We start from the raw sequence: 24,178 nt of genomic DNA on the forward strand, positions 1-24,178 counted from the left end.
CCAATGTTTTCTCTTAAACATACCTATGAGTTAGATTGAAATGACTACTCTATCAAGATGACAAGTTACAAACTTGTGTTGTTTGCAAATGAGCCGGTTATATGAGCAAATAGCTGTTTGAGAGGCTGTTCCCATTTTCAGTTTTGTCGGCATTTAAAAGACATATAAAAAAGCCGATGAGGAGCATTTGGGAGCCAAAAGACTGGCCTTTATTACTGAGCTGAGCCAAATGATCTGGATCTTTTAACAGAGCTGAAATCTCCCGTCACTTCAGGCAAGGCTGGATGAGGATAGACTGGTAACATGAGCAACATCAGGGTCAAATGAACCAAACTAGACCACTTGATTTAAAAATGCACCAAAGGATTAAACAAAAATACACAGAAATACTGCACATTTAAACTTTTTGGGTGACATGAATGCACACTGGACTTGATCTTTTCTGCTTGCAAGTGCACTCTGTTTGTCTTATAGTCCTTTAGGTGCACAACAACTTAATCCATGACATACCTGCACATCTGTATAACTTTTCTATTGCACCTTTGTACATAGTTTTTGTGTTCTTTATATCCTGTTTTAATCCGTTTATATGTATTTTCTATTTAAATGTCTGGCTGTTTTATAGACTCTGGTTCTTTTTTTCTTCAATATGTATTTTTTTTTTGTTCAAACATAGCAATAAAACTCAAATTTGATTCTGAAATAGTTTCCAGGAAACTCACAGTTTTACTTTGAAGCAACTTCCTGTATTTTTGGTATGACAACAAACAGTATGTGGCAGGAGGTGAAGAGATTGCAATGTCACGTTTCTAATAACAGTCAGCCCCACTAGGTGCCAGATATTGGCTTATTACTTGTCTTTAATGGTTAACGATTGCAATAAAACTCCTACACATGGACTAAAGTTCACAAATATGCTGGCAACTTTTGTGAAAGTGGTTGGAAATGGCAAGTAGCAAGGGAAACCCTAATTTCTTGCCAGTTCTACCCACTTGTACAAACATTGTCCCACATATTTGTGCAATTCTCTCATTCTTTTTTGGTTTAAAATTTAAAAGAAGAGCTGAAACAGAGTTATAACCAGTTTGAGACCTCAGCAACAAAATAGAAGCCCTAGACACCCAATGTTTGGTGATTTATAGTTAATAATCAGCAAAAATCACAGGCATATTACACTAACCTGCCAAGACATGCAATTAGACTGTGTGCAGGAATTTGCCTGCAGCACAGTTGTCCTAGGAAATAAAAAGTTTTCTAAAGATTTAGTTCTTTTTGATGCTAATTAACATGAGTTAACAAAAATGTATTTTAATATGTGGTATTTCTGTGTTACCCTTCAGCCCCGTTTTTTTATCCTGATTTCAAATATTTCTGTCTTTTCCTTTGTGTTTAGATTTTGGTTCCCTGTTCGACTTGGAGCACGACCTTCCAGACGAGCTCATCAGCTCCTCGGACTTTGGCTTGACCAATGGCGGGGACGTTAATCTGCTCCAAACCGGGCTGGTAGGGGGGCAGGATGCCGCTGTTAAACACAAACAGCTGTCTGAGCTGCTGAGGACCACCGCTCCGGCTCCGCAGGGTGGGCCTGGGTCCAACAGCACACCTGGTGGCCTGATGGGGGGCCCTCAGGTCCTAGCCCCGCCTCAGCAGCAGGGTGGGATGGGCGGGGGGCCTCTGAATCGAGTAGCCATGATGGGTACTCAGAAGGTGAACAGCGGACTGCAGCAAGGGCTGATGGGGGGTCAGATAATGAACGGCTCGCCTCGGCTTGGTTACCCCGGAGGTGCAGGGATGGTTAACAGTAATATGTCACCTGATGGCATGCAGCCAATCAGAGCACAGCAACCTGCAGCACTGAACAAGGTGAGCCCATGACTCACAGAGTTGGATAACCGCTGTTTACATTTGCATTAAAGATGTGTTTTATTTTGGACACCTAATGACTTCAGGATGTAGATCCACACTGTTTATTACGGTTACATCCCCAGTGATGACCTGATATCAGCCTTTTTTTTTCCTGCCTTTTCGTGCAAACAGCAGCCCATGCATCATTTCTGTGGCTCTCTTACTGTTGCGAAGTATCAGCCCAGGTGGATGGGTGCAGTGAGGCCAATCGCGGTGCAAATAGGGGCAAGTTAACCATTTGTGTAGAGGCTAACACTGCCTCCTAAATTGCTTTTCTCCCTCATTTTGTCATAAACATGCTTTCAAAGCAGTGGTTCTTCACTGGTGGGCACTAGGTAGGGATTACGACAAAGGTGGTCATGGTTTAAAACGGGAATATATTACGGTACATAATAATTTTTTTCCTCACCAAAACCCTGCTGATTTTGGGGGTATTAATTTAGTCAGTTTGCAGGAATTTTCCAGCACTTTTTGGCAATTAGAAACAATAAATTACCCAGTACTGGTTTCCTAAGAATTCTACTTTCATTCCTAGAAAGGCATCAGTATTGTTTGACTCTTTATTAGAATCATAAATAAATGATTGCACATGTAACTCCCCCATGTTTTTACTTTCTAGTCTGAAAATCTGCTGCATAAATCAGGGTCTTTTTTACTATTAGTCATTAAATATATTGGTTTATTATTCCCCTCTGTCCAGATGAATATGATGTCCAATGCTGGCCCCTATGGTGGTCCTTATGGTCAGTCTGGGCTCTCAGGGCCTCCAGGAGCTGGGCTGGGCCCTCAGCTTCAGAATCAAACCAACATGGCCGCCCAGTTCAACATGGACAAGAAGACGGCGGCGCAAGGCCAGAGCATGACTGGGACGGTACGAACTATTTGGTTCTATTCTGTAGAAAACTCCCAAACATTGCTGGTGATAAATTTAAAAAAAATCAGAAATAATGAATTAAAAGGAACTGATAAATAATCTAATTAGCTTTTGTTTGTGATAGATTACTGATTGAGCACTGGGAAATGGATTAAAATGTGGATTTTTTTATGGTCCCATTTTATTTTTAAATACAAGCTTAGTTTGTTTTTGAACAAATAATCCTCTCACCTTGATAAGCTGCTTTTTATCTTAAAATGAAATTAAGTACTGATCTGATTACAAAATATTAGTTAATTAAACTTTTATGCAGTTATTATAAATTATTTGAAAAATTCTGATACTCTTATTGTCTCAATAGAAACCTTTACAGACTTTTTAATTGGTTAACCTACTGTCTATACATGGGCATAGCACAGGGGGGACTGATTAATGGGGCCCACAGTAGGAAGGGGCCCTTGGGAAGCCTGCAATGAAAAGTGAGTTTTTATTTATTTATTCCTAGAAATTAGTGTCATTGTTGAATCAGAAGCGACTAAATTAATTGGTCAGCTGAAATTTGTATCATAAAGAGTGAAATAAAATAGTGGGGGGCCCTGCTCCTCCCTTGAAAATGTCCAAATGGTATCATCCGGCGCTGCAAAATAATGCATGTAAATTTTATCTAACCCTAGTAAACATATTGCTCATACATCGGCAAATTATGGTTCAAAAGTACATTTCAATGCATGGATATCTGCAAAAACATTTGATGCTTGGATAGCCGGTTAAGGGGGGGCATGTGCAGTATTCTTTCTGGGGGCCCAAAATCTCTAGCTACACCCCTGTGTCTCTTTCTCCTTTGCTCCATATGGCTAGGCTGAAATCTGCTCTAAGCGAGGAGTTATGATTTGATGTGTTAATTAACAAAAATACATATTTGATCTGCACTCATTGTCTCATGTTTTGATGCATCTTTTATCATTTTCCTCTCTGTCCTCAGGGGTCTCAGCTCGGAGCGCTCACAGGTGTGTCTCTCAGCGGTCCGGTGGGTGGGGCCCAGATGGGTCTGAACTCTGTGGGTGCGTGTCCCGGCACCGCGCCCCCTGCCGCAGAGCCGGAAAAACGTAAGCTGATCCAGCAGCAGCTGGTCCTGCTGCTTCATGCTCATAAGTGTCAGCGCCGAGAGCAGGCCAACGGAGAGATGAGGACGTGTAACCTGCCGCACTGTCGCACCATGAAGAACGTCCTGAATCACATGACCCACTGCCAGGCTGGAAAGACCTGCCAGGGTGAGTCTGAATAACAATGAATCCATCTTCATAGTGGATAAATGACTGATAAAAGCATGGTTTTAAATACACAAGGCCAGTGGTTCTCAAGTGGAAGGGATCAGGAAGAGAAATTGCGACCCAATTTTTTTTTTTTTACTTCATTACAGAGTGACATGCATGCATATGTCTTATTTTTTACCTGAAGCAGCATGGAAATTTAGTAATTTCTCAAGGAATTTCCTCTTTATCTTGGGGAAACCAGCTATGTTATCCAAAGAAAAGGAGAAAAATAATTTGAAATATTGACAGAAACACTGAAATTTACTAATTTAACCTGAAAAATACATGTATTAATTACTGTATATCCACTAAGGGCTTCCACATATGCACTTTATGCCACTTTTTTTTTTTCCTGGCTCACATTTACACCCCACAGGCAAGAGCTTTCTGACCCACCAGCTGAGAACTACTGCACTAAGCTAACAAGGCTTCAATATACCAGGACATTTTTTCATGTGAAGAAATAGCACAATACTAGAATTAAAGCTTTGATATGACTCTACCATCCATCCATCTAGCTTCTCCCACTTATCCGAGCCGGGTCATGGGGGTTAGCATGGTTAGGCAAGTCCACCCAGACGTCCCTTTCCCCAGCGACACTTTCCAACTCCTGCTTGGGGATCCCGAGTCATTTCCAGACCAGACAGGATATGTAATCCGTCTAGTGCATTCTGGGTCTTCCCCAAGGGCTCCCAGCCCAGGTGTGCCTAGAAGACTTCCACGGGGAGGTGACCTCGGGATTCCTGATTAGATGCCCGAACCACCTCAATTGGCTCCTTTTGATGCGAAGCAGCAGTAGCTCTACACATAGCTCCCTCCGGATGTCTGAATTCCTCACCCTATCTCTAAGGCTGAGCCCAGCCTCTGGAGGAAACTCATTTCGGCCGCTTGTATCTGCAATCTTATTCTTTCGGTCATTACCCAGAGTTCATAGCCATTGATGAGGAATGGAGCTCCCTCTTCACCACAAAGGTCCAGCACAACGCCCTCAGTACAGCTGATGCTGCGTCAGTTCGCCTGTCAATCTCACACTCCCTTTTACCCTCACTCGTGAACAAGATACTTGAACTCCTTCACTCGGGGCAAAGACTCACTCTCCATCTGGAGGGAGCAATCCACCGTTTTCCGGCAGGGAAAATGATTTAACTCTAATTAAAAAAAAATAGTGAAGGCAACATTTCTGTATATTGAGGTTGGAAAATGTTTAAATCTGCTTTATTTTAATGATGCTGGTATCAAAATGTACAGAAACTTCATCAGCTCACTGGAGAGCCCTGTCATAGTTCTACAAAAAAGTTGATAAAATTTTGATAAGTAGAACTGGCAAGTAGCAAGGGAAACCCTTGCTGCAAATGTATTTGTGAAACTTAGATGATGTGAAGGAGTTATCCTGCCATTTTTGATGATTAAAAATGATTATTATCCCAGTCCTGAGAGTTTAGGACATGCATTTCTTATCAATTAGGTATCAACATCCCCAGTGTTTTTACTAGTAATATATAAAATGAAAAAAAAGAAATACAACGATGATTCCTTATTAAGAATAAAGTTTTCAAATGCTCAGTAAGCCCATTACTGTTGGTGACTTTTACAGTAAACAGACTTTTTACTGAGCATTAGGACTGGCATCTTGTTTTCTGTAAATGTTGTTGATATAAACAATATCATTTCACCTGATGTCTCATTTGAAAATAATTCAATCTGTCTTTAAAGCTTTGATTTAATGTCCAGCCTGAGTTTAAAGATTAGGCACCAAAGAAACAAAAAGTGGTCAAAATGAACCCAAAGTTTAAGTGTAATGTCTCTTTTCTTAACATTAGTTTAATCAGACTGACTCAAACCAAGTTTATCAGTTTATCCTACCCTTTTCTCTTAATTTCCTTGTCTTTAATTCTTTTCCAAACCTCCCTCCTGTTATGTTTTTTTTATCCTCTAGTGGCTCACTGCGCGTCGTCCAGACAGATCATCTCTCACTGGAAAAACTGTACGAGACACGACTGTCCGGTGTGTTTGCCGCTGAAAAACGCTGGAGACAAGAGGAGCCAGCAGTGTGAGTGTCAGAGCTCAGAGTCTGAGTTTTCATTCTTTAGATATAATGAAAGTAAAATGCATGAGTTTAATTAAAGGGAGACTCACTCTCTGCCCTCACTCGTCTTCTTCACAGCTCTCTTGAACAGCGCCGGTTTGATGAACTCTTTAGGTCCGGGCGGTCCTGGCGGTCAGTCCACCACCCCCACCCTTAACCCTCCTAACCAGATCGACCCTGGTTCAATAGAGAGAGCCTACGCTGCGCTTGGCCTTACCTACCAGGGGAATCAGAGCCCCCAGAACAACCTGCAGAACCTGCAGAGCCCACCAGGGGTCAGGACGCTCAGCAACATGGGTCAGTACTGGTTTTTATTTGAGTTAAGAGCTCTAAATGTCAGAATTTTTACAGATTTAAGAACACTTCATAGAGACTGGAGTGAGCACAGAGCCTGTGTATAGAAATTAGAGAACCATGGTTAATATCATACAATACAAACAGTTAATTTCTTTCAAATCCATCATGGTGGTAAATAGAAGCAAATAATTATTGTATTATATTTTTAGTTTATCTTTGCTTTTGTATTAACAGACAAACTTTAAACTTGTTTTTATTTCTACAGGAGGAAACTCAATGAACGGTGGAGTGAACGTTCAGTCAAACCAGACGTCCAACCTGCTGCCAAACAACATGATGCACAACAACATGAACACGCACAGGTAGGACTATTGGTTTAAAAATAAAGATGCTGCTTCATACTGTATTTATCTTTAAAAAAATACAATCTCTACTACAAGCTATTCTCAGATTTTCCCCTCATGATGTCATGTGGGGAGGTTAGCCCTCTGACCTCCTTAATAATGAAATAATTTGAAAAATTGATCATAAACGAAATATTAAACAGGACTGAACATCTGCTTGATCCTTTGCAATTTGCTTACAGAACTAAGAGGGGTGTCCAAGATGCCACATTAACTTTGCTTAATTACATTTGTCGTCACCTTGAAAGCTCTAGCACTCATGCTAGGTTATTATTTGTAGATTTCTCCTCAGCCTTCAGCACTATCCAGCCTCATCTGCATGTCAGGAAACTTACTGACCAGTTCGGCCTTGATAATAGGATTGCTGGTTGGATTTTGGATTTTCTTATGTTCAGGACTCAGAGTGTGAGAGTAAATGGAAAACTTTCTGGTTTGTCTGTAACATCCACTGGGTCTCCCCAAGGATGTGTTCTATCTCCTCTCCTTTATATCGTGTATACGAATGACTGCAGGAGCACATATGAAAACCGCCATATTTTAAAGTTTGTTAGCTTGTTGAACAGTTAGGAACTCTCTCATGGTCCCTTTATTGATTATTTTACAACCTGGTGTCAAGACAAAAGACATGCTGAATGATTTCAGAAACTCCCCTCCTTCTCCTGTCAGCACGGTAATCAACGGACAGAACATTGAAATGGTGGAGTCCTATAAGTACTAAGGCACTATAATCGATAAGAAACTGACTTTTGAGCATCATACTAATGCAGTGAATAAGAAAAGTCAGCAGCGCCTCTTCTGTCTCAGAAAGCTTGCTAAATTCCAGGTTGACAGGTCCTTGTTAAATATGTTTTATTGTTCCTTTATTGAGCCAGTGCTCACCTTTTCTTTTATCTGTTGGTTTCAATCCCTAAACATTAAAAAAAAAAATGTCCTTTCGAGAGTAGTTAGAGTCTGCAGTAAAATAATTGGTGTGACTCAGGAACCCCTTCAGGATTTGTACAACAAAAGGGTGTACAACATGGCCAAGTCTATCTTGTCAGATAGCTCGCATCCATTACATCTACAATTTGAGCCTCTCCCACCAGGTTCCCTTCTCAGACTTCCACCAACAAAACCAACAGATACAAACACTCCTTTATTCCTACTGCCATCTCCCTTCTTAACTCCAGTAGGAGGAGATAGTCTTTGGACTTTTGCACCTTGTGACAGCCAGTGTGATAAATTCAATTGATCAATTTCCTTGTTGGATTTTAAATGTTTCTCTTGTTTTATGTTACTTTGTGCTTTAATGGGAATCACCCCTACTGGGGACAAATAAAGTTCTTGATTGATTGATTGAGCCCTGCTCCCAGGTTAGGCTGGCCCTCCCTGCTTAGAGGAAAGTTCCGTCCTCCTCTCCTGATCCTGAGAGGAGGATCAGGAGAGCCACATTTATTTCCTGAGAGGGGCAGAGTCAGACAGCTCATTACAGTTAAAAGCCACAGTGACAGAAACAGCTCGTTCTGAGCAGGACTGAAACAGAGGGGTTTGTAGACATGCAAAAATCCAATACTGGAGTGTTTTTTCAGCAACAAATTTCACAGGCATGTTTTGGGAACCTCTGAGACCAACATAAACTTGTCCTAACAGGGTAAAATATGTCATCTTTAAGTCTTGTTATCATGGTATCAAACCTTTTGATTCTTACTCGAATCATATGGGAGCTATTAGGGATAGGTATTAGTGGTATTATATTTGTTAAGGTATAAATGAGATCAGTTTCTTAATTGTCCTCTCTCCTCGTTTCAGCCTGATGAACGATGGTTTGGGGTCTCAGGGCTCGCTGCCCACAGCAGCTCCTCCATCTGCAGACATGAGGAAGTCGTGGCACGAAGACATCACGCAGGATCTCCGAAACCACCTCGTACACAAACTGTGAGTCGATACAAGAAAAAAGCTGATAAAAACTTTGATATCAGATCATTTTCTTCGGTGTTTGGTTTCATTAAAGCATCTCTGTCTACATGTGAATGGTAGCTCTGAGTCTTTGTGTAAATGTGTGTTTTTATGTGTGTATGAGCAGTGTGCAGGCAATCTTCCCCACCCCTGATCCAGCTGCCCTGAAGGATCGGAGGATGGAGAATCTGGTAGCCTACGCCAGAAAGGTGGAGGGAGACATGTACGAGTCAGCCAACAGCAGGGTAAGACATCAGCAGATACACTTTAGAGTATTTTTAATGGGGTGGCCAAAAGATTTGTTTTTCCAAAATTACTATGCATTATGCATTTGAGTTAGTTTGCATTTAAAACATGCATTTTAGCTCCATATTGACAGTGTGAAGCTAATCATATATAAAATCAAAGAGATGTGTTTATAATGTTGATTTTAGATTCATAATTTTATTAAGTGCTGCAATGCTGCACCAATTTGCTCTAAAACTATTATTTAGAGCTAGCACACATCTTAGAAGTGCTTATTCTGACAAATGCACTGTTTAACACTGTTATAACTTAAAAGCTATGCGGGAGTGCATGTATAAAATGACTCACTGAAGTCAGGTGATTCCTGGTTGATGTGGCATTATTTACACTTTTCAGATATTCCACATTTAGATGCTTTCTTACCCAGTTAAAGTAGAGAGATTGTATTATCTTTCTGTTTGGATAAAAACCTGGTTTTATTCTGAAAGAAAATGAGACAATTCCGGGAAATTGAAGCTACATCATTAGCTTAACCACAGAAAAAAATAATTTGGTAGTAAATAAAAGGTGAAAAAGTGAAATATTTACTATCAGAGCAGTCTTCTCTCCTCTGTTCAGCTCTGACATGTCCTGTCCCGTGTTTTAGGCGGAGTATTACCACCTGCTGGCGGAAAAGATCTACAAGATCCAGAAGGAGCTGGAGGAGAAGAGGAAGACACGGCTGCAGAAACAGGGCGGGATGCCGGGACAGCCTGGCATCTCCTCCCCCCCTCTGGGCATGGGACAGCCTCCCATTCTCCCGGGACAGCCTCCATTTAACTCAGGACAGCCCCCCAGTAAGACCTCAGTTTCACTGATTTGGGATTAACTGTCGGTAGTCCAGGCAGATATTTTGGGGACTTGGCTTTCGAGGACTCTTGTTTACCTTCCAAATAACATTAAAAATGAATTCATACCACTTACTACCCCGTTATATATTTTTAGTCCCTACAGTGACATCAGCATTGCAAGGAAAGTGTTTGTTTTGGTGTCACAGATTTTAAAGCGAGAAATAATCAAAGATAACATTTGGTGACAGTGTAAATAACGGTTCAAAATGAAGCAAACAGCTCTGACCTGCTAAGAAAATGGAGAATGTTTTTGTTCAGTATCACTGCAGTAATTAATCTGATGGATTTGGGAATATTTGTATGCAAATGCAGACTGAAACAAACAGTCTGAGTGATGGTTTAAGCACAGCTTGTAAGGGTTTAGGGACATATTAGCCCTGCTACCTCCTCTTTGATTGAAGGCAAAATGTACATACCTCCAGCCAACATGGAGTCTGGATTATCAGGGCTTAACCATCCTGTTTAAACCGTTAAATTTATGAATTTATTTGACCTCGGAGACTATTGGAAATATCTGAAATAATGCAATAACTCAACTCAAAAACAAAAACAGAGATTTTGTGGGGTTTTTTTAAGTATTTAAACATTTTAGTGTGAAAACTCTAAATATTGTACCTTTAAATGTCTGTAAGCCTTATTTATTGAATAAAGCTGCTGGATTCTTATAACTCTGTTCTTTCTGTCAGATGGTCCTCACATCGATCCGTCCATGGTCCGACCAGCTGGAGCCAATCAGGTGCTTAACAGGATGCAGAGCCCTACAGGTATGACTCCTTCCTCTAATGTAAATAACATTATGACCAGATTCAAAAAGACATTTCTTTAGTTCTATCGTGTACTAATTTTTAAGTACATTTATTGAAGGTATTTCTGAGTTAAAGGCTACAACCCTGACTGCTTTATCCTATAAAACTTGAAACCTTGTATCAAAATAGTTAACACTCTCTGCCTTTAGGGGGCAGTAGTGTAGTATCAATAAATATGAAGGTTCATAGAGTATGAGTTTTAAGTCTGACATGTTTGAACACTCTGACTTTTACAGATTTTTAGCTTTATCTCTGTTTACAGTGTAAATCCATGCTATTGGGCAGAGTGAATATTAAATCTTATTTTAATATTTTTAAATGAATTGGGATATGTAGTGTGTGTATACAGCAGTGATCATCAACTGGCAGCCCTGGGGCCATATCAGTCCTGCTAAAGCTCCCTATCTGGCCCTCAAAAGACTATTAAACTCAGAAAATGTGATGAGGAAAAAATATTTTGTATCCTCATTGTTATTGCCCTACTCTACCAGGTAATGATCATCATGTTTACTCGAATTCTAACCTGTTGTGTCGTGTCTGTCCTTACCTGTTAGTTTAGGGTCTATAGTGTGAACACGGGGTGATCATCATATTCTCTCTTATTCTGACCTAATGTGTCTTTTTTTCTCCCTCACCTTAAGGACTGAATCATTTTGGTCAGGTGGGCGTTCAGAGGATGACTCCTCCACTTCCTCCTAACACTCAGATCAACCAGGTGAGTTCAACCTTCTTCTCTAACCCTGGTCAGATTAACTCCATCATTAACAGCCTTGCTTTGTGATGGAGGTTTAATTCTCCCAGTGTGCAGTGCCTTGGTTAACTACCTATACCCGATGATACAGTTATACATTTTGTTGATATTTAAGGCTGACGTATACGTATGGTTGATATATTGGCTGTAAATATCAGCTAAAATGTTCATATCTGCCAGTACCATGTATCATGCATTCTTAATCTCTATGTAAGACCACAAAAAATAATTCAGTAACAGTGTAAATGACTGAAATGTTCCCTAATTTGACAGTATTGTCACAACATTAGTGTTGATTTCAAATGAAGGGATAATTAAAAAGTATTCTTAAGTCTTAAATGCTACTCTAAGATGTATATCCTGTATGCAAATGTATATAAGTTTTCTTCTCCTTCTGACCTCTCTGTGTTCCCTACAGATGAACCATGTGTCCACGCCGCCCCCCCTCCCAGCCTGTGGCCCTGCAGCTCTGTCCTCCCTGGCTCCGGGCCCTGGAGCTCCTGCAGGCTGCGGGTTGCCTGATGTAGCAAATATTGCTGGGCCTCCATCCTCCACCCAGACCACCTCGCTCTCTCACAGTCTCCCTGTTAGAACAAACTCGCCCTCACCCGCTCACAGTTCGACATCTCAACCACACCAAACTCCGCCCACGTTACCAAGGAGTCTGACCCCGCACACCCCCTCCACCCCACAGCAACCACCGGCTCCTCCCTCTCAGCAGGAGGCGTCGGGGGAGACAGGGAGCTCTGAACAGGCCAGTCAGCTTCCTCAGCAGATGCATGGAAGTGCAGATTCCTTGACTCCCCAGACAGGTCAGGTACCTACCCAGAATGCTTCAGTGCCTCTGCAGCGGCCACAGACGCCGGTGAGTAACTCCTCTTGTTTTACTTTAGTTTTAAGCAACAGTTTTATCTCAACATCATTCTTTTGTAAAGTCTGATTTAGAGATGTTCTTTGTTTGCTTCTATTTGACTCAGTCCATTTTCCACATTCTGACTCAGTGAGGTCTCTGAAGAGTCATGTAAACAGATACAAACAAATCTGTATTTTTTATCCACATCACATTCTTAAGTCTCCAATGTGCAGTTATGCCTGGGAAAAAAATCCTTTAATCCATCTCAATATGTTTTGGATGTATAGAATCTCTGCATGTCTTCATCTCTGTCTTTCTATCTCTGCAGCTGTCACCCAAACCCTCGGGGTCCGCAGACGCTTCGGTGTCCTCTCCAGTATCTCCCAACAGCTCAGATCCCGCTCCGATCCAGGAGGATGTAAAGATGGAGGTGAAGAAGCAGGAGGAGGAGCATGAGGAGGAGCATGAGGAGGAGAGAGGAGAGAGCCAAGAGGGGAAAGGAAAGATGGAAAAAGGTCACTCTGATGTGAAGAAAGAGGAGGAAGCAGAGGTGAGACTTTTACAAGGATGTCTGAAAATCATGGACAATATTTAAAATTTCTTAAATTCTGCTTTTATTTCATTAAGACCAAGTTTTAGGAATATTTACAGTCTTGAAGGGGATATTAACTTAAAGGGACAGCCAGAGAAAGTGCTGAGCTAAAGCTGTAAGAGGGGGGTTTATGTCAGACCTGTGTTGATTCTGGTTCATTCTTAATGAAGATTTATTATTCCAATGTCTGAATCTCCATCTCAGGTGAAGACGGAGGAGCCATCAAGTGAAGGGTGTAAAAGTGAGCCCATGGACACGTCCTCTGTGTCTTCGTCAGTATCTACAGGTGACGACAAGAAGGAGGTGAAGAAGGAGCCAAAAGAGGAGGAAGAGGAGGAGAAGGGGGAGGAGGAGGGGTCAGGGTCCACAGCCGTCACTCCGAGCAAAAAGAAAAGTACGTTTTTATTGTTTGCTGTGTTTAATAATATGATAATGCCTACTAGCTGAAAAAACTGTTGGTGAAATAATTAACACACTGGGAGAAATAAAAATGGGATAATAATTTCCCATTTAAATTTAATCAATGTGATGGTTTTATATTGAGGTCTTATTTGATGAAGTCTGACATAAATATTTTATGAAACCACTTTTGTTAGTAAGAAATGCAGCAACTAATCAACTCCAGAAATGCATTAATAGTAGATCAGAATTAATGCATGTCCATTGTGGTTAAGTCTCTGGTTTCTGCTGCTAAGAGACTCACGCTGTGCTCTGTAGTGCCATTATATAAGATAACTGAACTACCACACAGTGATATAAGGAACATCAGCACAGTGAATCAGACTGAACTGAAAAGCCGAGTCTTTGACTGTTTGCACAGGAAAAACCTCAGTCCTCACCTTGTCTGAAAAGCTCTTTTAAGCCCATAGCAGCCAATGACACAGAGGTATTCTTTGCAGCATGAGATGGTGCATTGTCATGCATGAAGATAATTTTGCTACGGAAGGCACAGTTCTTCTTTGTGTACCATGGAAGAAAGTAGTCAGTGAAACTATATATACTTTGCTGAGGCCATTTTCACACCTTCAGGGGCCCTAAAGGGGCCTACCAGCTCTCTCCCCATGATTCAGGCCCAAAACATGACTCTTCCACCTCCTTGCTGACGTCACAGCCCTGTTGGGACATTATGGTCATCCACCAACCGTCCACTACTCCTCCATCTGCATCATCAAGGGTTGCACGGCACTCATCAGTAAACAAGACTGCCTTGCACATGTGTTTAAGTAGTAACCGCTGCACCAAACTTTGAAATACCTGCCGAAATACCAACAGAAGAAGAAGAAACTGTGAAGTAGAAGGAATGGCCAACTCTTGGAACAAATCAGTGCTTACTTAAGTGCAACCAGGGTTGTGGTAGAAAAGCAAATCTTCTGGTGCGCTGGGCTGGCGTGCAGTCAAACCAAGGAGAGCCAAGCCGCTCAGTGTAACGGAAAAGCCCCATTATTTGTGCAGTGTTGCTCAGGTAACTAGAGGGGTGCCAGTTCCCTTCCTGATTACTGCCTTGGGCAAGGCACTAAACCCCCAATGGCTCAGGTGCAGCAGCCCCTCACGCTGACATCTTCATTATTGCATGTCCGTAGAATCCTGTTGGTGCATGTGCACATAGTATCAGCCCCTCCATGTGAAACATGCACAAGTGTAAGAACTGAATTTCCCCTTGTCGGAATAATTGAGGAGTTCTCTTCTTCATGATCATATTCTCTCTCTGCTGCTGTTTATCTGTTGAATTTGTCCTCTGCTGTCTAAAATCATATAGCTGAAAATCTGATTCTGTCCTCCATGTTTTATTCTCCTCCTCTCTCATTAATCTCTCACTCTTCCTGCCTCCTGTAGTCTTTAAGCCGGAGGAGCTGCGTCAGGCTCTCATGCCGACCCTGGAGGCGTTGTACCGGCAGGACCCTGAGTCCCTCCCTTTCCGTCAGCCGGTGGACCCGCAGTTACTGGGAATACCCGTACGTATTCGAACTAGTAACAAAACTAACCTGGTAAGGGACTGCACTGGCTGCCATTTTACTTCAACTCTTCTCGACAAGTAGATTTTATTTTTGATTTTTCATCAGTAATATTTGTTTCCGATTCTTCATTCATGCCATAATTTCTAGATTTGTTTTGTACTTCTGCTGCTTTTAGATGCTCTTGCTTTTACTGCACGTCAGAAGTTGAAATGTTTGTCTCAGAGTGTTTTCATGTGTTTATTTTTGTTGTTTAAATCAAAGCAATCTCTCTTATGGACCTTTATCTTTACTTTTAACGCAGTTGTTTACATTTTTATGTTGTTGATTTTAATATGAATCAACTCCAAAGCTTAAAAAATTACACATACACCCAGTGATCACTTAATTAGGTACACCTTTTCAGGTGCTAATAAAAATAAAAATCGTATTAGCCCACCAGATGAGTCCATTTGACGATAAAAGACATGAGACAGTTGCTTTCATTTATTATTGATTAAACATTTTTCATCCCATTTTAGGACTTTGTAGTCTCCATCCTCATGTTTCATCTCTAGCTCTTTAGTCCAGCCTCACCTGTTCAGGTGTGCAAGGAGGGGAGGATATTTTAACCCTGATTTAGTCATAATAAGGAGGACAAAGAGATCATAACAGCACAACAGAGAAATAATAAGCTCAGTTCTGCAGTGTCATAATCCCGTCTCTGCAGGTTGCCATGGTGATAAGCATCACTGTGGGTCCATTTGGAGATCAGGTTGTTTCCTCCCTCTTGTTGCCATGGTGACACTGAGATGGACTCTGCTCTCTGACACAAACACCTACCTCCATGTTTATTGACTTTAAATCAGATTATTTTTTTGGTTAAAGACTCTTTTGTTTTTCATTAATAGTGTTTAAAATAAAAAGAAGCAGAAAAAGAAGGTGGAGATTCATTCATCAATAAAAGTATTTATAGACTTAACAGCTGTTAAATATCCTTCCCTCTCACAAACATCACCTAAGAACTGTTGGCTCAAACTCTGCTTCTTCCCATTTTGTTGGCTGTGTTTACAGTGAATGTTGCTATAATGCTAACTGCTATCAATGCTAACAGCTGTACTAACGCATTAATGCTGACTGCCTTGATAATGCTAACTGCTGCATTAATGCTAACAGCTGTGTTAATGCCAGGGGTGGAAAGTAACAGATTACATTTACTCATGAAGGTTTTTTCCTCTATATAAAATTACCAGGCGACTGCCTCCAGCAAATTTCATGCTGCCTCCAACACGAACTGTTATTTAAAGACAAGCATTTCACCAAGTGGATGTCATTTTAACTGCAATTATGGTGTTACGCTAATGTGGCGGTGCTGTATCAGCCACAGCGCAAAAGGTGTTGCTGCAAAAACTGCCAAAGAGGAAGAAAAGAATGAGTTTCTTAGGGGTATGAGGTATGATGTGAGCCTGATACACTCTCTACAGTGTGGCTAACATTAAAAGCTAGCTCTGCCAGAGTGTTCCTTTTTGCAGATTAATATCATGCTTAGATATGTGGCCTCTTTTCACTTTGGTTGAATAGTTATACGTGAGTTTGACCCTTGACAGCCTACATACCACTTTATTAACTACTTAAAAAAACTGTCATACCTTGCTGTTCCTACTACACGTCGCTAAGCTACTGCTGAGCTTCTCATGTTTATGTCCAGTGAAGTACAGTGGAAAAGCTCAGACAGGAAGGCAGTGGCCATTAACTGAAGCTACAGTGGCCTCTAGTGGCCAGAGGTTCATTAAAATTTAAAAGAACATTATAGACTAGGATTTCAAGCCCATTTAAGAAATTAAAGGTAATAAGTTTAACCAACTCGTACATCTCACACCGGCTAAGTTGATGAATTAGTTTATTGACCTATTTATCATCCCATTTATCTATCGACCTATCTATCTGTCAGTCTATTTATCTATCAACCTATCGACCAATCTATCGACCTATCTATTGACCTATCTGTCAACTTATTTATCTGTCTATTGACCTATCTATCAACCTATCTATCTACCAACCTATCTATCTACAGACCTATCTACCTACCTACTGACCTATCTATCTACCAACCCACCTACTGACCAACCTCCCAATCTACAGACCTATCAACCTACCTTCCTATCTATTGACCTATCTATTGACTAAACCTAACATTAGTTGCCTTTTACTTTGATAGATTTATACATCAGCCAATTTCTTTTAACCCAAGTAAATTTAAATTAAAGTGTCTGTCCTTTTTTTTTTTTTTTTTTCGGTAAATTCTGTTAATTGAATTTTTAACAGAACAGTGTAAACACACAAACAAACTAGAAAGCACTCAGAGAGCGCAGACCTCCGCCATTAGCCCTATCTCCCGATAGTGAAGAATCCTTTAAAACATTCCTGGATCCAGACGGTGATCCGGATCACTCCCAAAATCTAACCCGCCGATTACTCCCTCCCCGTTGGGGTGGAGACACGGTGGGGCAAAGCATTGACTTCGCTACGTGTGGACTGTCATGGCGGAAGCACCCATGGTCTCACCAGACAACTAAAAGTCATGGCAGAGGGTGCATGTTCCTCTATTCCTCCCAGCATTGTGAATATTCTCACTACAATTCACTGCCTTTCTCTCTGTTACGCTCCGACCCGTGTCCTCGACCAGGCGTGCATCTTTCAAACTCTATAAACTCCGAAACTTTGAATAGAAACACACCAAAAACATGCTGCTGGGATTGAAGTTACTCATGTCCGTCATCTCCTGGTGTAAAGTGGTAACAGCACAGACCTTTGCCATTAGCTCTATCTCCCAATAGTACAGAATCCTTTAAAAAATTCCTGAATCCAGACGGTGAACCGGATCAGTCCCAAAATCTAATCAGTTCTTCCTTATGCCATTTCTGACATTTCCTGGAAATTTCATGAAAACCCATCCATGACTTTTTGAGTTATGTTGCTAACAAACTAATGAACAAACCCACCCGATCACATAACCTCCTTGGACTGGATAATCTGTAAACTAAGACGTTTTGTGACATAAATAAGAAAATCAGACAAGACACTGTACTTGCAAAGAAACCAACATTGTGGGGTTCAGATGCTCTCATGTCCATTATTCAAAATCCAAAAATGCTATTATTGTCCGCTAAATCGTTTATTAAGGTCCAAATTATAGTCGAGTCCCCACCGTTCCAGTGGCTTCTTCCATTTCTGCAGAAAAAGATGAGTCCTTCCAACAACACAGTGTCCAAGCTTTACCAGTGTAACAACCTCTGAGATCAGAGACTTCCACATAGTAACAGTTGGAGGGTCATCCATAATCCATTTCACCATTATTGCTTTGAAGTGTCTGTTCTTTTACATGAGTAAAATAGTCTTGTACTTTCCACCCCTAGTTAACACAAACAGCTCTGCCAATGCTAACTACTATATTAATGTCACATTAACTGCTGCGTTAATGCCAACTGTTGCGTTAATGCTAACTGCTGTGCTAATACTAACTGCTGTGTTGATGCCAACTTCCACATTCAACTCTAAATGCTTTGTTGATGCCAACAGCTGCACTAATGCTAACAGCTGCATTAACGCTAATTGCTGTGCTTGTACTAACAGCTGTGCTAATGCTAACAGCTGCAACCCAATTGCAGTGAATCCGTCTGTTATCATTACTGCTTGGTTTTGCACCTTGATGCTTCCTCAGCATGAAGCTCAGCTTGTTTCCAGTCTTTGGCAGAATTTTAGTCTCTTATTGACTCTGTTGATCAATATTAGTTACTAGTCAGGTTTGTTTTTCAGCTCTGTGTCGTGGTTTGCACCCCGGTTGTGCACATCTTCTCTGCAAGATGTAGACTGACTTGGTCCTAATCACTGTGTGCCTTGCGCGTTAGAAAGTGTGCTTTGGGCTGTTAAGATAGGGCCATGGGGTTAGTTTTCTCAGGGTTATCTTTCTAGAAGATGAAAGGGTTGATTTTGTGTGTTAAAGCTGATATATTTCAAGGCTAACTTTTTTTAGAATAGATAATATAAGGGTTGATTTTTGAAGTGTAGATTGTGTATTTGAGGGATAATTTTCTTGTTAAAGATGGCAAATTTTAGGGTTACATTTCAGAGTTCAGATAGTGAATCAAAGGATTTTCTTTAGAGGAGATGATGCTAGGGTGCAGTTGTAGAGCTGGAGGGCAGAAGTTGTCATGTCTCTCTGTTTGCACACAAACTTTTTCTCTGCAGCGCTCAACATCATTGTCCCTGCACCTTCTTCTCTCCCTAATCCGGTCCACCTGGTCGACTCTTACCCTTACCTGTTCTCATCCTGGTTGATGGGATTACACCACCTTCCTCTGACCCTCCTTATATCCGGACCATCCCAAACAGGACTACTTTGACATCGTGAAGAACCCGATGGACTTGTCCACCATTAAGAGGAAACTGGACACGGGTCAGTACCAGGAGCCCTGGCAGTACGTTGAGGATGTCTGGCTGATGTTTAACAACGCCTGGCTATACAACCGCAAAACATCCCGAGTCTACAAATACTGCTCCAAACTCGCAGAGGTTTTCGAGTCGGAGATCGACCCGGTCATGCAGGACCTGGGATACTGCTGCGGGAGGAAGGTGAGATTAGAAGTGTTTCAGTGATTTTTAATTCAAGAGATGAGTAAATACTGCATCTGCAGGACTTCTAATTTTGTTGCTGTGGTATCAAACATGTATGTATTGTTTCTACTAAAAGCCTTTTAAATTTTGAAATCCTGTTAATGTGACCATCTGTTTATTTAGTAGAACAATTCAGTGGTATTGTCTCTTTATTTCTACAGTTTGAGTTTTCTCCACAAACTCTGTGCTGCTATGGAAAACAGTTATGCACCATCCAACGAGACGCCACATACTTCAGCTACCAGAACAGGTGAGAGATATTCACAGTCTAAAGACAAAAGCATCACTTTTTGATGCTGTATTAAATATTTTTATCAGTTTGATCACCGATATGTTAAATTTGGCTTCCTCTTGTTATCATGGCAACACCTCCTCATCCATAACTCACCTTTAATTTCCTTTGTGACCTCATTCATAAAGGGAGCTCCCTCTTCAGGACACAGACAGTTTCACATCATAATTTAAACCATGAAATATCAAATTGTTGATAAAACTAGAACCCCCCCTGGCAGTAATATGCCTTCAGAAGGAAGTGCTTGTAGGTCAAGCAGGTATAGCTCCCTAGAAGCTACAATACAGTTATTGCAGCCTCCCATTATGTAAGATTGCAATGACAGTTGTCTTAAAAGTCAAGTGTAGGTTCATGCCAATTTGATGAAATAACTCAATATATTTCTGAAATACTGTGCTCACAATATCTGAGGTTTTACCTCCAAAATCTCCCCAGTTCATCCTACATTCAGATTAGACATTCATGCATAGTTTGTTGGAAATCTCAAAGCGTTCTTGAGATGTTCACAAGCGAATGGTGAACACGAACCCTAAAAGCCTTGAGGCTTTTTTTGAAGATTTGACCTTCAAAGTCTAACCAGTTCATCCTTAGGTCAGAGTGAACATTTATGCGAAGTTTGAAGACAACACTCTAAGAGATGTCATATATACAAGTAAGAGGTGATAGTGAGGCTAGATTGTCTATAATCTTTGAACTATGAACTCCTCAAACCTAGCCTTTTTGATTCTTGAGACAAATGGATATTGGTACAGGGTTAAAAGAGAGTATCTCAAAGCATTGTTGAGATATTGTGTTTACAAGAAAGGGATGAACATAAGGCCTAATGACCTTAACCTTTGACATGTCACTTTTATAATATACATTTTTTTGTCCTTGAGTCAAGTTGAACATGTTTGAAAAGTTTAGAGATATCATATTCACAAGCAGGGCATGATCATATGGCCCAGTGGCCTTGACCCTTAATCTTCCATCAGTTCATCCTTGAGTGAAAGTGGATATTTGTGCAAAGTCTGAAGGAAATCCCTTGAACTATTCTTAAGATTTCATGTTCTCAAACAAGGGAGGAACATGAGGCCCAGTGATTGGAACCCTTCATCTTTCACTTGAGCTATCTGATCCGTTCATATTTGAGTCAAAGTGGATATTTGTGCAAAGTCTGAAGAAAATCTCTTGAGTTATTCTTGAGATATGTTCTCAAAAAAGGGAGGAACATGAGGCCCAGTGGTCTTTACCTTCTGATTTGGTTGTTCAGTCTGTTTATCTTTGGGCCAAAGTGGACAAAGTTTTAAGAGCGTCCCTTGAACTGTTAAGTTATCATGTTGTCAAACATGGTATGAACATGAGGCTGATAGCCCTTTACCTTTAACCTTAGTTATCTAATCTGTCCAACCTTCAGTTAAGGTGGATATTTATCTAAAAATGTTGTTGGTTCTTAAGTTATGTTCTTATGCAGTGAACCTCAAAGCGTTCCTACAATATCACTTCCCAGGCCCAGTGACCTTGAACTAGAATACAAAACTTTTAACTGTTCATCCTTGAGTCAAAGTGATATTTTTGCTTAATGGGATGAAAATCCCTTAAGCTATACTCTTTGTTTTTTTTTTTTATTCTTAAAAAAGGTATGAACATGAGGCACACTGACCTTGAACTTTAATCTGCTTTCATCTGATCTGTTCACCCTTGATTTAAATTGGATATTAGTGCAAAGTTTGAAGAAAATTCCTGAGAGCATTCCTAAGATATCATATTCCTAAGAATGGTATGAACATGATGCCCATTGACCTTGAACTTTAACCCTCTGCTTTCATCATTTGATCTGTTCACCCTTGATTTATAGTGGATATTTGAACAAAGTTTAAAGAAGAAACATTAAATCCATTTTGATACAATTTTCTCAAACAAGGGATGAATATAAGGCCCAATAGCCTTTAACTTTAACCTTCAGTTTCATTGTCTAATCTGGTCATCCTTGAGTCAAAGTGGCTATTTGTGAAAAGGTAGAAGAAAATTACTGAAAGCATTCCTTAGATATCATATTCTTGAGAAAGGAAAGAACATAAGACCCAATGACAAAGACCTTTAACCTATTACTCTCAAATCTAATCTATGCATCCTTGAGTTGAAATTGATATTTGTGCAAATTTTTAAGTATATCCCTCAAAGAATTCTGAAGGCATCAAGCAGAGAATTTAGCATACAGCCCAATGACTTTAACCTGTGATCTCAAAAATGTCATCAATTCTTTCTTTGGTCTGAGTGAAAATATGTACAGGGTTTGAAGAAATCCTTCAAAGCATGAACATGAGGCCCAAATGATCTTATTACTTATCAATTCCAAAAGTTAATCAGTTTAATATGAGGCCCAGTGTCCTTTACTTTTTTATAACGCGAAATTCCGCTCTGTTCATCCTTGATTTAGACTAGATGTTTCAAAAAGTTTTATGTCCTAAGGCAAAGGATGCAAATCCAATCAATACATAGTTGAGTCAAAAAGGATGTTTTTCCAAAGTTGGAAAATCATGTTGGATGATACAGGATGACACAGAGCCAGTGACCCTAACCTTTGAGCTTATAGCTCCTATCATTTTATCCTTGAGTCAGAGTGGACCTCTGTTCAAAGTTTAATGAAAATTCATCAAGATGTTCTTTGGATATCTTGTTCAAAAGCAATAGATGAACACAAGATCTCAACCCTTTGACAGAAATTTAGTCAAAGTAGACTTTTTGCAAAGTCTGAAGTAAACCCTTCAGAGAGTCCCTGGCTGTGTAAGACTTGGAGGCCTAATCAATAAGTCTCAGCTGATAGATTTAATGATTAAATATTAGATAGATGTGTAATAACTAATATAATATGAAGTTGTTGTTGGTGGAGTCTATATCATTTATGACCAGAAGAGAGTTTCTCACTTTATGAATGAGCTCAGAGGATAATGTCGCTCTCTGTTGCTTTATGTTCTCCATGTTGGAGACCCCCGACCCCCTCCCCATGTTGTTGTTGTTGTTGTTGTTGTTGTTTACCTCTGGATGTCTGACGCTAATCTTTGCTTTGCCTCGGCTCTCTGTCCTCTGTTGGTTGTTCTTCACAATCATCCTCCATGCCCTCCACCTCCCTTCTGTAACGTTTTTTTTCTCCCATGCTTTCCTTCAATATTCATTTGACCTCCCTCTCTCTCCCCCATCCTCCCCCCTTTCTAACACGTGCTGTCTGCATTCGCCTGTTTCCTTGTGTCCAATGATCCACTCCCAAATTTACGCTCAAAATCAAACGCTTCGCCCACTCTAAACCCCTGCATCATGATTGGCTGCTTCCTCCTGGCGACGACCTTCCCCGCCTTCTGCTTCCTCCTGTGTCTCCGTCCCTGGCCTGTCCTGCTGTGCCCTGATTGGCGGCTGCTTCTCGGTGCCCTGTCTGTGATTGGCTGTGCTGAACGGTGTAGTTCACCAAAATATGGGCTTCTCGCTGACAGGTACCACTTCTGTGAGAAGTGTTTCAGCGAGATCCAGAGCGAGAGCGTTTCCCTGGGAGACGACCCCTCGCAGCCTCAGACGTGAGTACAACCGCACCACTGCATCCTCCCAGAAACACACTACAGTTAACTCTGATACTTTTAATGAAACACAGAAGAAATCTATGAAGCACAACAATATTTCATGACATGCAGAAATGAGCTGAACTCTTCTTATGACACTTTTCTTTCCATAACTTCAGATATAAGAACCTCCTCTCTGGGTTTTTTTCTCTGATGGTGTTCTGCAGAAGCCGTTTTTGCCCACTAGGGGGCGTTTCCTTAACTTAACATGAAAGCTATGAATAAAGAGTAAAGTTTTAAATAACCCTGTTGTGTGTAACAGTGGTTTATTTTCTGTTTCTGCAGGTCCATCAATAAAGATCAGTTTGAACGGAAGAAGAACGACACGCTAGACCCTGAACTGTACGTCTGCACCATTCATTCATTTAAATTAAAGGATGATTTCACAGAATCTCTGATACATTTAATTGTTTATAAAGGTTTATCATGATATTGGACACATAATCTCTATTTAACTCTCAAATTAAATGCCTCATAAGTTTTTTTGTAGTATTTTTAAGCGTGAATTTAAAAGTGACAATGATTTATCTTTTATTCTGTGTCTCTCTGTGTTTGTTCGTCAGCCTTGTTGAATGTTTGGACTGTGGACGTAAAATGCATCAGATCTGTGTCCTTCACAATGAAACCATTTGGCCTTCAGGGTGAGACTTCACTTACACATGCACACTTTTACCTGAGCTGAGAATGTCTTTGTATTTTTTTAGTAATAGAAAACTTTATTGAAATATTCGAATCATTA

General features: G+C 40.6%; 1 protein-coding gene across 4 annotated transcripts in view; it reads left to right on the forward strand.

The window, feature by feature from the left end:
* ep300b (E1A binding protein p300 b) overlaps window positions 1–24,178 on the forward strand; it is a 39,115-nt gene that overhangs the window by 6,251 nt on the left and 8,686 nt on the right. The window contains exons 2-21 of one of the 4 annotated variants that reach the window (XM_041778179.1): window positions 1,394–1,863; window positions 2,606–2,776; window positions 3,762–4,050; window positions 6,029–6,142; window positions 6,257–6,475; window positions 6,741–6,837; window positions 8,668–8,793; window positions 8,942–9,059; window positions 9,707–9,896; window positions 10,637–10,714; window positions 11,398–11,471; window positions 11,926–12,372; window positions 12,689–12,910; window positions 13,157–13,346; window positions 14,786–14,937; window positions 19,276–19,515; window positions 19,719–19,807; window positions 23,287–23,397; window positions 23,725–23,781; window positions 24,003–24,080. In XM_041778179.1, coding sequence (XP_041634113.1) covers window positions 1,394–1,863; window positions 2,606–2,776; window positions 3,762–4,050; window positions 6,029–6,142; window positions 6,257–6,475; window positions 6,741–6,837; window positions 8,668–8,793; window positions 8,942–9,059; window positions 9,707–9,896; window positions 10,637–10,714; window positions 11,398–11,471; window positions 11,926–12,372; window positions 12,689–12,910; window positions 13,157–13,346; window positions 14,786–14,937; window positions 19,276–19,515; window positions 19,719–19,807; window positions 23,287–23,397; window positions 23,725–23,781; window positions 24,003–24,080 — 3,532 coding nt within the window. The remainder of the gene's footprint in view (window positions 1–1,393; window positions 1,864–2,605; window positions 2,777–3,761; window positions 4,051–6,028; window positions 6,143–6,256; window positions 6,476–6,740; window positions 6,838–8,667; window positions 8,794–8,941; window positions 9,060–9,706; window positions 9,897–10,636; window positions 10,715–11,397; window positions 11,472–11,925; window positions 12,373–12,688; window positions 12,911–13,156; window positions 13,347–14,785; window positions 14,938–19,275; window positions 19,516–19,718; window positions 19,808–23,286; window positions 23,398–23,724; window positions 23,782–24,002; window positions 24,081–24,178) is intronic. The other 3 variants (XM_041778180.1, XM_041778181.1, XM_041778182.1) reach the window with 3 other exon arrangements.

This window comes from Cheilinus undulatus, linkage group 21 (genome assembly GCF_018320785.1).
Source record: "Cheilinus undulatus linkage group 21, ASM1832078v1, whole genome shotgun sequence".
Classification (NCBI taxonomy): Eukaryota; Metazoa; Chordata; class Actinopteri; order Labriformes; family Labridae; genus Cheilinus; species Cheilinus undulatus.